Genomic DNA, 14,891 nt, shown 5'->3' on the forward strand with positions numbered 1-14,891 from the left:
AGGCTTCTGACCAAACAGCTGTAGATTGGGGTGCCCATGACCCCTCCTCAGATTGAATTATGTTGAGTGGCTCCCAGAACTCAGGGGAAAACCTGGGGCTTATCAGATTATTAAAAAGGCCCTGAGGAGATGCCACAGATGAAGGCTTCCTGGTGCAGGCTAAGGGAGGAAGGAGCCCCCATGCCCTCTTGGGGCACAGCACCTCCCAGGAGCCTCCACACACTCAGCAACCTGGAAGGACGCTGAGCCCTGTCTTTGGGGTTTCACGCAGGCCTCGTTACACAGCCATAGTTGTTGAATCATTGGCCACTGTCCATCAGCTTAACCTTCTGCCCAGCCCCTCCCCAGTGGTTGAGGCTGAACGTCCCTGGGATCCTGCCTTGTCTTCCCCATGCCCTCCCCCATCCTGAAGTCCCCGGGGGCTGCCAGCCAGCAGTCAGCTCACAAGTACACAGAAAGTCTTCACTCAGCCCTTGGGAGATGCCAGGGAGGGAGATTGCTGCACAACACCACACAGTCCCAGCGTGAATCCTGTTAGTGCGCCCCATCACACAACCTGGAAGACCTCAGCTGTCGCTCCAGCTGAAGTCGTAGCGTAGCCTGCTTGCGTGTGTCATTGCTTGGTGTCTCTAACATCAGCTTTCAATTGTGCAAAAGCTTCAGTTACAGTTGAACCAAGACCTCAGCATCCTGCACCAAGATGATAGCTCATCCAAGAGCAAGAGAGGTGTCCTGCCAAAGCACGCCACCAGCGTGATGCGGTCCTGGCTCTTTCAGCACATAGGGGTAAGATCAGTGGGCTGGCGCTGTGGGCAGCTCTCTGAAATCCTTCCTCCTGGCTGTGTGTCGTGGAAAAATTCATGTATGTGTCTCGAAGGCCTGATCCTAAGTATCAGTGTTTTGTTGAGTGTCATAATGGGTTGAGCATAGGACAGGGGGTTCCCAAACAAATGGCTCCAAGAAACTTACAATACAGTAAGGATCTCATTGGTGGACAGGAAATGGAGTACACCTGGGCTGGTTATGTATGTGATGTAGAACTCAACCCACGAGAGGGACGGAGGTGAATGGGTGGAGAAGTGGGGTGAGAAGAGATGCCAGTAGGCCAAACCTCTGGAAGGGGCAGTGCTTTTATGTTGGATTTGGAAGGAAGGCAGACAAGGTTGAGGAGAAGAGTCTACTGACAAGGCAGCAGCACAGGGGCTGGTGTACCTGGATGTGAGCACAGCTTGTCCAGTGTTACGGGTGCACTCATTGCCTCTGAGTCCCCAGGACATCTCGGGAATCACGGTGACACACCTGTCCAGCTGGCAACACAATGGGTTGTGGCAGTCACCCACCCAGGGAGCAGCCACAGTGACTCCCTGGTCGAGTGCCAGGGGCAGGAGTGAGCAGGCTCGGCTCTCTGAGGAGAGTGCATGAGGGCCCCTGTCCTGTGAGGGTGCATATGGCCAGCACACACAGGGAGGAGGGCCAGAGGCGCTGGACACATGGGGAACCTCAGCAAGTGAGGAAGCGTGCCCTGGGGTCCCCACAGCCAGGGTGTGGGCTTGCGACAGCAGCCACAGCTCGGCAGAGGTGGGGGTTGGCACCTGCTTTCTCAGCACTTGCCCTGCTCCTGGGAGCCATCAGGGTGATGTTTGGCTTGCACTGCCTCTCTGTCCCTTGCCCCTGTTTGTGGGACGCCTCCTCCCGTGAGCAGCAGTGGTGCTCTTTGTGTATGGCCGTGTGCTCATGTTTTCTGCCTCATTCCTGCGTCATGAGCTTTTTAAAAAACAAAAAGAATGTTTGTCTCCACAACCTGGAACTCAGAGCCTTGAACTCATCTGTTGAATCAGCTTGAATTATCCTACTTGAATTATCCTATCAGTTTCCAGAAATAAGCTGGCTGCCGAGTGAGTCTGATGTGGATTCATTCCTACCTCGGTGTGCAGGGACTTTTGCAGATTTCATCAAGTGTTTAAAGTCAAACCACAACAAATACCCGTCTCCTATGTGGGTGCCATTCACGCCTGGGGACCCAGTGGTCCAAAATAAGGGATCTTGCGTGCAGTTTTAGAAGAAAGTCTTCTTGGTCTCCATGCACAGACACCTACTGGCGAGAAGTACCAAAGGAGAGATTTTTCTCCTTTGGTACTTCTGGGAGTTGTGATATTTGCTCGGGTTTAACTCTGTTTTGTTTTGTCTAGTAAGTGGAGTGTTTCTATCATACCTAAGAGAGGGATGCTGCCTGCAGTGGACCCTCTCAGCCACAGCCCCAGATTTGGTTCTTCGTGGACAGCATAGGTGTGTTAGTCAGCTTTCCCTCACTATAAAAGTATACCTGAGATAATCACCGTACAAAGAAGAAAAGGTTTATTCTGGCTCACAGGTGCAGAGGTTCTGAGGCATGACTGAGCAGACCAACAGCTCTGGGCCTCTGGCAGGAGTGTTGGGTAGTAGACAAAGAATGACTGGCGTAGCAAGTGCTCACCTCAGGGCCAGGAAGCAAAGAGCAAGTGCAGGGGGCCGAGGCCCCACAAGCCCCATAACCTTGAGGTTCTCTCCCAGAGGTCCAAAGACCTGCCAGGAGGCCCCATGTCCTGAAGGTTGCACCAGTTCCCAGTAGCACCAGCCTGTCACACACGGCCTTTGTCAACATACAGACTGTGGTGCCAGGTCAGTCCAGCAGGACTGGATCCTGAGAGAGCCTTAGATGACAGCACATCCCCAGTTCATTCTCCTGTTACCTGCCATGTGATAGGCCCTGGAGCAGCCTGCTTCCACCCATCCACAGCTGAGGTGTGACAGTGTTTGTCTCAGAGGGTGCCGTGGGGCCTCCAGGAGTGGCAGGGGACGTGCAGGGACATAGAAGTGTGTGTGTGTGTGTGTGTGTGTGCTGTGGCAGGGGTCTCATGGGCCCTACTGCCCACTCACCTCTTGTAGTGGATGTGGCTTATTGTTCATAAACAGAGCCACAGTGGGCTCCCTGCGGGTCTGTGGTGGTGTCGTGTGCTCACCTGGGTGGCACAGCACACCTCACAGCAGGGCTGCTGCTCCTGCTGCCTCGTCCTCCCCTGAGCACCTGAGGGCATGTGGCTGGCCATATCTCCAGGCACTGACCAGCATCTGCAGCCCTGGATGTTCTTGGGCAGCAAGGAGAAATGATTCATTCTGTCCTGGGTTATTTCCAAAAAAGTCATTTCTAAGTTAGGTTTTGGTTAAAAGCATTGTCAACACCATTTTTTTTTTAAGAGAGAGAATTTTTTTTAATATTTATTTTTTTTAGTTTTCGGTGGGCACCAACATCTTTATTTTTATGTGGTGCTGAGGATCGAACCCAGCGCCCCGCACATGCCAGGCGAGCACATTACCACTTGAGCCACATCCCCAGCCCGACCATTTTTTTTAATACTTACTTGCATGCTTGTATTTTGCCTAGATAATCTTGGTTTCCTTTTCAAAAATCAAAGTCCATGGCAATCCTCTTTATTTTTAGCATCCTTACCCAACAGAAGATGAGAAGAAGCAGATTGCCGCTCAGACAAACTTGACACTACTCCAAGTCAACAACTGGTAAGACGCACCACTTTCTGAAATTGCCTTTACCACCAGAGGGCCTTGGGAGGGCCGGCACTGGTCAATGGAAACTCTGCTGAACAAATGTGCGTGCTCTTAGCAGGCAGCAGTCTGCCAGCAGTGCTGCAATCAGTGGCTGGTACCTGGGAATAAGCCAGCCCAGATTTCAACCCTGCTTGTGATTGTCACTTCTCACTGTGAGTACATCCCACTCTCCTCATTAGAGGGTTTCTCTGTGGTGTTGCTGCCCAGCCCTACGTTCCTTCAAAACTGGGATGTTTTAGTGGATGACTTCAATGGCAAGAGTGGTGACAGTGAGGTGTGCTAACCCTGGGGGACCCTCTGTTCTCCTTTTGGAAAGTACTGTCACTTTCCACCTGCAGCTTAAGGACACAGTCCCTCTGCTGTCTGTTTCTGCAGCTGTTCTACTGCACAGCAGAGCCTAGAGCTGTCCCCAGAGTCACACCCAGTGCAGGGTGGGATCTGTGTTTATGAAAGAAACGTCCCTTCTGATCCTGGGGTCACAGTTGTGGTAGGCAGTGGGGTCCTGGCCACATTTCCCTCCACAAGAGCTGCCACTCGTACCTCCAGGGCTCGCACAGGAGTGTGGCGCCACTCAGGGTCTAGTCAGTGTCTCGTTTTTATTGTTCAGCTGTAGGAAGCGAGGTCAGCTTCCTACGTTTAATCCTACTGTAGCACAAGTGCTACTTTTTAAAAAGTAGCAAACACTACTATTTACTATTTACTTTATGCTGAAATGTAGACTTGTCTAAATTCCAATATAAACAATTAAATTTTCCTGTTTATACAATCATAGATGTAGAGGAATGCGTTGGTGTTGTGTTAAATATTTCTGTTTTCTTGCGTTTGTGCTGTTGTTTTTGATTTGAATAGTAATGTAGAACATACCACTTGAGTCATTTCCTATGAAGTCTCTTAAACAGAGTGCTAACAAAACTGTGTAAAGGTTTCAAGTGTGTTGTTGCTAAGACGCCTGTCACTCACCAAGCCTGTCTTAGTTGTGTCCACGCAGGCGTGCTGGAGTGTCCTGTTGAGTCTGATGGCGGGTGATGGTGGGCGAACGATGCCAGAGGCACTGAGCCTGCCCTGGGGTGTTCCCTGCTGTGTGCTCCCTGCTTTCACCCATTTGTGACTTTCTCATGTCCCCCAACATGCTACTGTTGAGTTCCAGGACTGTCCTATTTAGAAGGCCTTATATTAGCTTTTAGTTTTTAAAATTAGTAACATGACTTTTTTAAATTCTAAAATTTCTAAAATCCTTTAATATTTGTAGCTATTTTTAGTTTCTGGGGCTTTCCTTTCCTTTTATTTACAAAACTTACATTTTGAATGGATGGAACGTGGCCATTATTATTGTGGGCCTCTGCTAGTATCAGTATAAATAGGGAGACAGAAAGGAGGGCTGCGAAGCAACTGGGGGCCTTTCCGCTGAGGCAGGGTTCTAGGACCAAGTGGCACCCTTAGCCAGGTGCCACCCTCAAGTGCTGGCGATGCAGGGACCAGCCATTTCCCCGAGTGCAGTCCAATCCTGGTGAGCGCATGTCCTCAGATGGTTTTGAGTGGTCCTCATCTTAAAGCCTCAAGTGGAGCAGCCTTGGAGCTGCTCTCCTGGCCCTGGTGTTTTACAGATGAGGGCGTCTAAAGAGGGAAGCTGGGTCGAAAGCAGTGCTTTAGTTTCTGTGACACCTGCGAGTGGCTGCCCCTCGTCCACCAGGTCTAGCTCATAGAGGTGGCATGTGTGGATCTAGCAAGGGGTTAACTGCCTGTCCCTCATCCCACTGAAACGGAAGCTCATTTACTCTAGCGTTTCTACATTAGAGACCCCGTGAACCTGAAGTGCTGGGGAGTGACATTGGCCACATTGTAATTGTGTGCGTGTATGAATGCGTAACGACAAATCCCATCATTACGTTCAGTTATAATGCACCAATAAAAAAAGTGGGGAAAAAGGAAATAGTGTGCGAACCTGAATAGGTTCCGTTTCATTGGGCGTCAGTGGTTTTCTTTCCATTGCAGCTGGCTCTGTAGCCAAGCAGCCCTGTGAGCACTGGGAGCAGCACCAGGAGGGGGTTCAGGAAGGGGGTCATCTGTCCTCCTGCGCCAGCAGCCCAGGAGGAGGAGTGGTTTGGGGCGAGCTCCTTCTTGCCCTCCCCTTCTCAGATTTAAAGACATAGCTTGGTGCATTTGAGGATGCAGTGGGAAGCAGCAGTCCTTTCTCAGTTGTACTTGGCTTGAGGCCAGGTCCACTGCCTTGCCACCTTGTAGTTTTTGCTGAAGTCTCAGTGGGAGTCCAGCTCGGCTGTGAGGTCTGAGTCTTACAGAGCAGCCAGAGTCCATCAGGGATCGCCCCCCTACCCTGCATAGGTATCCTGTCAGCTGGGGTTCAGGGCAGTTGATGAAGAGGGGCTCGTCTTTTAGAGTCATTTAGAACGGGTCTTTTCGAGAAGATGAAGGTCTGACCTCAGTCTTCTGTTTTATGGACCAGGACACTTCCCTGGAGGCTTGACTGACGGCTGCCAGAGGCACCATGCTGGGAAGGGCAGGCAGATCAGGCTGCCTGGTAGCCTCCGGTGTAAGGAGATGTCAGGTCCCTACTGCAGCAGTCTTCCTCCTTAGAGAAAATAATGTCAATTATATCAGATTCACAGACACTAAGCAAAAAAACAAAAAAGTGGCCTTCTTATTTAAATGGTCCTCAAATAGTAATTTTTAAACCAGCAGGGTTTTTTTTTTCTGGAGATTTAAATAATTAATATGCTTGTCATTCCTCTGACATGTTTATTCTAGCGGGAGATTAGGAGTCAGTCTTTTTGGCATGGTTCATAAAGCTGTGTTTGTTGTCAGGTGCAGAGGCCACACCTGTAATCCCAGTGACTTGGGAGGCTGAGGCAAGAGGATCACAGATTCAAGGCCAGTCTGTGCAACATAGTGAGGCCCTAAGCAACTTAGATTCTGCCTCAAAATAAAAATATAAAAAGGGCTGGGGATGTAGCTGAGTGGTAAAGCAACCCGGTTCAATCCCAGTACTCCCCACTCCCCAAAAGTACTTGTTGGTTCTGCACAGGTCTTTACAAAGGTCACTTTGGCCTGAGTTTCATTTTGTCTACACACAGGTTCATCAATGCCAGAAGACGAATTCTCCAGCCAATGTTGGATTCCAGTTGTTCAGAGACCCCCAAAACAAAGAAAAAAACTGCTCAGAACAGGCCAGTCCAAAGGTTCTGGCCCGACTCCATCGCATCGGGAGTGGCACAGCCAGCGCCGAGCGAGCTCAGCATGTCAGAAGGTGGGCAGCGCCACGAGTAGAGTGAGAGTGCAGAGGGAGAGGCTCCCGCAGGGCACTTTGGGACATTCAACTTACACATTTGAAACCGTTGTGTCTCAAAGACAGAGTCGTCTGCAAGGTGTCCTGTCCTGTGCATCCATCTTTGCTTTCTTCTCAGCTTCAGTGCAGATGGTGGAGTTGACCTTGTTCTCCTCACCAGCCGTCTTACCTTTTAGGCCACGTGCCCACCTCTTGCTTCCGTTTATTCCCTTGGACCTCCATCCTCCTCTCCCTGTCACGGGCCACCATGCTCATGCGTCAGAATATCTTTCTGGTTACATGAGCTCTTCAAGTTCGGGGTGCATTTATTATTATGATCATCATCATCACTGTTTCTTTTTCAGTGTTGGGGATTGAACCCTGGGTGCTCTACCCCTGAGCCACATCTTCAGCATCCCCGCTTCTTTTTTTTTTTTTTTTTCCTTTTGAGTCAAAGACCCACTAATTTGGTGAGGGTCTTCTTTAGTTGCTCACTTTGAACCTGAGATCCTCCTGCCTCAGCCTCTCAGATTGCTGGGACTACAGGTGTGCACTACCACCCTCAGCTCCATTTTTTTCTTGAAGTATAAGAACATCAATTGCCCATGTATTAGGTAGTTTAAATTGATACTCTCTTCAATTTTGTACAGTTTTTACTGCTCTCCTTTTACTTCACTAATCTTTCTTCTCCAGTGCTTCATCTGACCTGAATCCCATACAGTTGGGTTATTAAGATGATGATGATGATGATGGTGATGATCTTAGACACTGTACTTTTTTATCTTTCCACAAGTTCTGCTTGAGCTTTGTGTGGTTTATGTGCCTACTCACTTTTGAACACAGCACGCAGTTGTGGTGCGTGTCAGTGCCTGGTCTACTCCACGTCTGTCAGTTCTGGGTAGGTTTTCTGCCTGTCTGCCTCCTGCTCATCTCTCTGGGTCAGACATCATGCCTTGGTGTTTATCCCTGTGAGTCTTCCTGAGCGTTGTTCTGGACTCCAGCTAGACTACTTGGGGACAGTTTGATCCTTCTGGGTCTGGCGTTCACGATTTCTATGGTGTCCATAGGAGTTCTCGGTGTAGGGCTGAGCTTCCTGAGTCTCCACCCAGGGCCTGTGGGTGGTTTTCCAGGCCGGGCTCTGTGAGCCCGGAGACTCTTTTCCAGTAATCCCTCAGGTGATTCTTCTGACGAGTTCCCTGCTGAGTGCTCAAGAGGGGTTTCGGTGGTGATGTGCTAGTCCTGAGGTTGGGATTCACTAACATGTAAAGCTAAGTTCTCCCAGATAAAGCTTTGGCGTCCTCATTTAGGTTTTCATGTATAGGAGTCTTATGTGCACACTTGAAGAATTTTCTGTTTGCAGGTTGTTGTTTTTTCTGCCTTCAGCCTAGTAATTAGTTTGAAAGGTATTCTTGGACTAGTTAGCTTTCCATCACCATAATGAAATACCGAAGGCAGTTAACTTACAAAGACAAAAAGTTGACCTGGGTTCATGGTTCTACATCAGGTGGCCCTGTTAGTATAGCCTCTGGCAGTGGTGGCACATCATAGCAAGAGCGTGTAATAGAGCCAACCACTGACAGCATGACCCAGGAATTGGAGAGAAAGGAAGAAGAAGAAGAGACCCGGGTCCCACAGTCCTTTTAAGGCATGCCCCCATGACGTCAGGACCTCCCACAAGGCCCCACCTGTCAAATGTTCTGCCACCTTCCAGTAGTGTCCCTGGGGACCATTGAGCACATGAGCCTTTGGGGTGACTCAGCCACACCTCAGCGACTATTATTTTTCTCCCCCTCCCCCCCTCAGAAAAGGCAGCATCTGTCTACTGGGAAAGGCATTTAAATCAAGAATATCCAGTGAGGAGAAACCTCTTCCACCCTGGTGTCTGGTCTCCAGGCTGGCCACGCCCTTCCCGTGCCCTCCAGTGCCTAGACAGGCAGGAACAGACGCATCCTACAGCGTCGCCCAGACATGGCGTAGCCCATCTTGTCTTCCTTGTGTCGTTACCAGTACATCCTGGGTGCTCGCAGATCACTGAGTCGTGACTACTCGCAGCCCTGTGCCACGGCTTTGGGGGCCAGGCGCCCCGGTTCCCTCCGCTGTGTTGGCTGATTGGCGAGGATGCGCTTGTCCCAAGGTCCCTCCTCCCTTCCCGGTCACCCTCTGGCTGCTCTGCTCTTCCCACTTGCCTCCTGTCTGTCGTCTCCTCGTGTACCTTTCTCCTCGTTTCTGGCTCCTGTTGCTCTCCTTCAATACATTTTTTGCTGTGGAAATCTACTCCCAATTGTCCTGAGCCCCACCGAGACCGTCTTCAGATCAACATCTTACTAGCAGCTGGGCATTAGTACATTACTTGTAGGTTCACTGTGTCATGGGTACCCACAGCTCAGGTCCCACTGCTAAGTGTGTGTCCTTTGGGTCCTATTCCTGCATATTTGGGACTTGGGAGGCTAAGGCAGGAAGACCACCAGTTTGAGGCCAGCCTCAGCAACTTAGCGAGGCCCTAAGCAATTCAGCAAGACTTTGTCTCAAAATAAAAAAATAAAAATAAAAAGGGCTGGGGATGTGGCTCAGTGGTTAGGCATCCCCAGGTTGAATCCCTAGTACCAAAAAAAAAAAAAAAAAAAAAGAGTTTTCCTCCCCAGGTTTCTAAATTCCTGTGGAACTTTTCCTAAATATACGTAGGTGTCTTGACTTTAGGTCATAAAGCTAGCAGCGCCCAACTAATTCATAAAGTGCTTCTCCCCGAGTGTGGGCTGGAACAGTGACACACTGTGCTCTGCCCCAGGTGCCGTTGTGACCATCACCACCCCTGTGAACATGAACGTGGACAGCCTCCAGTCCCTGTCCTCAGATGGGGCCACCCTGGCCGTGCAACAGGTCATGATGGCCGGGCAGAGTGAGGACGAGTCTGGGGACAGCACAGAGGACGACGGGGGTGCCCTGGCGCCCACCCACATCGGCGGGCTGGTGCTGGAGAACAGCGACTCCCTGCAGTAGGAGCAGGCGCACCAGCTCGGGAGCCGGCACACCTGACTTTTTATAGTTTGCACAGCAAACATTTTACACAGTTTTATTTCTAATATGTTTTATATGTAGATATAGAAGAGTGCACTTTTGTATTTCATAGTAAGCTTAAAGAGCGTCTTTGCCAGTGCAGCGACTTCTTTCAGATGTGTGTGTGGGTTTTTAAAGAAATTCTTTAAAGGTTTAACGCTAGAAATGTGATGAATGACCCCCTGCCCCAAGTTTCTGATTAGATTAAGGAGTAGTGCTGCCATTTTCTAAAAGAATTCTTCAGTTGTAATTCCGTTCTGTGGTCACTAGCAGGTCTTGGGGCTGCTCCCTTTGTGCAGCCCACGGACCTGAGAGAAGCTCTGCCTGAGACTGCCTTGTGCGGAGCAAGGACACTCAGCCGACTACGTGTGGTTTCAGAGTGAGTGGACGGCAATTTCAGCAAGTTTAAGTTCTCTCATGGTCAGCGAGCCTGTTTCATTTGCTATATATAAAAAGAAACTCCTATTTTTACCTTGCTGGAATTATTGGATAAAAAGCTATTTTTATAAATTCGTTATGAATTGGATTATGACTATATTGAGGATAAAATTTCTAGAGAAGGAACAATATGTGATTATATTTCGATTTCGAATGTTCTGAATTGCCCAAATTGAATGACCTGCCCACAGCTAGCTACCGTTGCACTGTCTCCTGCTCCCCAGGGGGTTTACGTTTACTGCTGAAAAGAAACAGCTCTAGTGGGATTTTGATATCTCCAGATTTGTGCTGATATGTCATGCTCAGATTGCGTCTTACACTTGACCTACACAAGTGTCTAAAGGTGTGTGCTAAGTAGGACTTCAGGTAAGTGAGGTGGAGTGTAGCCCTGATCAGTTGAAAGCTCTCACCCACGTACTCCAGTCTGATTTGAATCTGACTTCAGTTACATGGTTCCTTTACTATGTTAACTGTATTGTTTTAGAACTTTTTTAGTCAAAATATGTTATGCATAGAACGTGTAATGTAAACTAGTGTAAAAAGTGCTCGACCCCACGGCTCAGAGCTGGGGTGCTTAGGAAACATCCAGGCCGCCTTATGCAATTGGCAACATCCGCAAAGCCACGCAGTGACCTGAATTGTGACAGGTCGGGACAGCACACCCCGTGGCTCACCTGTGGGCCTTGGTCCCTGTTGTTGGCATCCTGTCTTTGTGTGTTGCTTCAGAGTTCCCAGAGCCCTCCCACCTCACCTGATCACATGGGTGTGGGATGATTCGGGGACTTCCATTTCCTGGTGATGATAAATTAAGAGTTGGTGGCTTTTGTTCTTTGGCATGATTTGGTTTGACTTAGAAATGGAGACTTTTCCTCAGAGAGAACCAGCCACCTGCTTCATGTAGTGTCTTCTTGTCATCCTAGATGGGTGCCCAGAGCGCATCTGCTGACCAGGGCAGCTGCGGCTGGCACCGCCTCCAGTTCTTGAGATCCAGCAATGTGATTGGTTAAGGACCAAGACTACACTGAGGACACTTTTAGCTAATGCAGATTTTTCTAGAACTGACCACCCCGACTCCGCCACCCAGTTGTGTTAGAGTCAGCCATGGGGGAGTATGTCCTGGACAACCTATGTCAGCAAGAAGCACAGAGGTTTCTTTAAAACTTTTTTAAGAGCTTCAACTAAAAGAAAAACTTGATTATTAACTCTTTTGGGGAGAATAACATTTTAAAGCTGCCATGGAATTCTTTATTTTCTTTTTATAGTGTTTTAAGTCAGGTCTGCACACATTTAAGAGATTATTTTAACTTTCCTTAAGTGCCAACGTTGTTGGACTTGGTACAACTTGGACCTGTGGGAACCACCAGCCCTTCTTCCTTCCTCCTGCCCTGACTCCCTGAGGCCCTCAGCTGCCCCGCTCTTTGGCAGAGCAGGGAACATATTCACAGAATGTGGACTCCTGCAGAGGGCATTGTTTCTTCCCCACAGAAATCATGGTCCCACACGTGGTGGGGTGAGCCATGTCTGCACGGAGGCCTCATGTCGGGCTGCTCTAGCTGAGGGCTGAATATCCCGCTGAAGGACACCGTATACATTCTGTCCAGCTGAAATTGGTTTCCTTCACCCCTAAGCTTCACTTGCTAAGTTCACTTGCTAATGAAAGAGGGCACTTAAGGTTGTAACCTGGGTTTCCTTCACCCTTTTCATAAGAACTGAGGTTGTTTTGAGTAACTTCCATCTGGCAAGCTGTTCTGGTTCCTAAAATCACCACCCAGCTTTATGTGTTATCAGTTTGCACCTTAGAAACACTGGTTTCCTAGTCCTCGGTTGGTGGAGAGTATCTGAAAGTGCATCCACTTGAGCTTTCATTTTAAATGGTCAGACTGGATCCCAACTTGGTTCTTGTTAAATTTCTCACTGTGGTGGAGCCTTTGGAATGTGCCCGAGACACGCAGTGAGCCTGCCGATCCTGCTGTCGCTGCTGAGCAGAAGCTGGACTGGCTGCTGAACAGCAAGCTCCATTGGCGGGCTCAGCGCTCCATTTTTAAATCCCAGATGGTCAAATCAGTATGAGCACTTGTCCAGCACGCGGAGTGGCCGTTATGGCCAAGGCCGCAGGGCGTTCTCTGGGTAACCTTGAGTGGGGGAGCAAGGGAGCTTCCTCCTATGGACAAGTGCAGCGTGCCAGCAGGTGTGCGCTGTCCCCAAGGACATCTCTGGCTGTCGGTGACACCACTAACTCAGCAACCTGCCTTTTTTAGTTATGTTCGGTCTTTGAAACTGACAATCTTTAAAATGTGAATACTGTAACAATATGTTTTCTTGGATTGTTGTCTTTAAAAAGGATTTTTGTGAAGCAACTGATTTATCAAAGCAAAAAATTAAAAATAGAAACATGCCTTATGGATGTTTTATTTTTATAGGGTTCATGTCACCAAGAGCTGCTTCTCACACATGGTTATGTGCTGTGTAGTGGTGTTCAGGGTCCGTGGTGACGCCTGCGCATCTTGAAACCCAGGCTGGCTCTGACGGCCCAGAGCTGTTTACATTCGCAGGCATCTTTTCTCAAATTGCTTTCTTCTGCCAACCACTGTTTTCCAGGAGAAAAGCAAATAGGTTTTTTGTTGTCATTTTCCATACACTATTTTGATGTTAATGAGGAGAAAATGATTTATCCAAGAGGCAGCATGTAGCCTTCAGTCACGCAGGTTGTCAAACTTCACAGTGAGGCGACTCCTGGCCACGTTCACAGGTGCATAATGACACCTGATGGTTCTTCTCTCTTCTCCATAGTGTGGTGACTTCCCAATAGCTGCTGTGCTTAGAAACTAAAGCATGTCAGCAGATTGAGGGATTTTAAAAAGTGCATCCCAAATTGTGGTGTTGGTAGTGATCAAAGCAAGAGCTGAGTGTGTTGTTTCAGGAAATGTTTTGATGGATTTATAGAAAATGGAGGCGCTGGGTTGCTCCAGCTCCCCAGGTGAGAGCAGGGGCATGACCACAGGCCAGCCCCACGCCCTCAGGCTGCACAGGCTTTGCTTATTAAGAAGGAGAGTTTGGCTTTTGAGGTTTATTGTAGCACTGAAATGATGTGCATGATTAATGAGACTCTGCCTGAGTAGACAGAGATGACGAATGGTCTAGCAAATCCTAAGAATAAGAAATACATTTGGTTTAAAAGTTCAGTATTTTGCATTTGGTTGAATTACGCAGACATCATAAACAACATATTAGGTTTGGCATGCGGCCCTTCTGTGTACTCCAGGAAGCCCTTGGTACAAAGCACCTTTGCCCTCAGACAGTTAGGTCTTTCTGCCTGCACCAAGACCTGGGGTCAGTATGCCACCTTATACTATGACGTACACATCCACAGAGCGGGCCCCCCGGCACCGTGCTGAGAGGGACATGCTGGCCTGAAGGCCAACTGCCCACTAGAGTCTAAGCTAATGTTTCTGCCTCCTCCACAGAGTGGCTCCAACTGCTCCTCCCGCCAGGCCTCTTCCAGCTCTGAGGGATGAGCTCGGCCTGGCTGTCCCCTGGTGAGTGCTTGGTGTACAGTGATCAGAATCTGTCCTCGGGCAATCATTACCACTCTTTGTCTTGTTCTTTGAATGGACCCAAGAATTCTGCCATGTACAAACCAACAGTGGCTTTAACATAAGTTAGAGATTCTTCCAGCATGTTTGGGGAGCACCATCTTAAGGGTAGTAATGGCTACTTTCAGAAAATGCTCATAGAAAAGTCATTGTAATGGAAGAGGAACTTTAAAATAGGTTGCTTGTGTTAACTCCGTTTTCTTCTGTCGTCTAGCAGTCCGATCCAGAGGTAAGCTCTGATCTTCTTCCTAGATTCTGCTGCCTCGTCTGTTAGTGGAGGCTGCCCTGTCAGTAGAGCTGGAGGAGGGCTCAGCTTGCCCTGAGGCCAATCAAGGATAGGAGTGGCCCACAAGAGGACCTGGTACGGGGACTGTGCTGGGAGGCCAGAGAGGCGACTTAGGCTTAGGTGGAGCAGGTTCAGAGAAAGGGATAGGGCAGAAGCCAGGTGCCATGGGTTCCCTGGGGAGCGACTGGAGCTAGTGGGAAATGATATGGGAGATCCCCTCTGTTACCCAGGGCAAGGAAGACCTTCTTTAAGACCCCAGATGCACCTGTGCCAGGACAAGCCTTGGTAGTTGGGGCCAAATGAGGTCTAAGGATTGTTCTGTGCACTGAAGGACACCATGGGTTGACAGGTGAGAATCGAAAAAGGCATCTTTCTCTTTCTTCCTTTTTTTTTTGGTGCTTATTGTTTTTATTTGTTCTTTTTGGATCTCTTTCTTCCTTTTTTAATATGTAAATCTGGCAATTAGTTATGGGAGGATTCCTCTAAATCAGTAAGCAGAAGATTAGAAATCGGTAGTAAAACAGCGGGCTGTTAATAGACGGCACTGAAGGGAAAGCAGATGGCAGCGTGCAGAGTGCCCGTCCCCACCAGCGCCCTGGACGCCCAGATGGGAACCACAGCACACCGCGGCCTCTGT

The 14,891-nt window shown here is 49.0% G+C and overlaps 1 protein-coding gene across 8 annotated transcripts in view; it reads left to right on the forward strand.

Moving 5' to 3' along the window:
• The window catches only part of Pknox1 (PBX/knotted 1 homeobox 1), a 55,958-nt gene extending 43,187 nt beyond the window's left edge, over nt 1-12,771 (forward strand). For all 8 annotated transcript variants that reach the window (XM_078044712.1, XM_078044716.1, XM_078044713.1 and 5 more), the window contains 4 exons: nt 658-786; nt 3,479-3,555; nt 6,693-6,865; nt 9,669-12,771. In XM_078044712.1, coding sequence (XP_077900838.1) covers nt 658-786; nt 3,479-3,555; nt 6,693-6,865; nt 9,669-9,880 — 591 coding nt within the window. In that variant the 3' untranslated portion in view covers nt 9,881-12,771. The remainder of the gene's footprint in view (nt 1-657; nt 787-3,478; nt 3,556-6,692; nt 6,866-9,668) is intronic.
• The last annotated feature ends 2,120 nt before the right edge of the window (nt 12,772-14,891 follow it).

This window comes from Ictidomys tridecemlineatus, chromosome 3 (genome assembly GCF_052094955.1).
Source record: "Ictidomys tridecemlineatus isolate mIctTri1 chromosome 3, mIctTri1.hap1, whole genome shotgun sequence".
Classification (NCBI taxonomy): Eukaryota; Metazoa; Chordata; class Mammalia; order Rodentia; family Sciuridae; genus Ictidomys; species Ictidomys tridecemlineatus.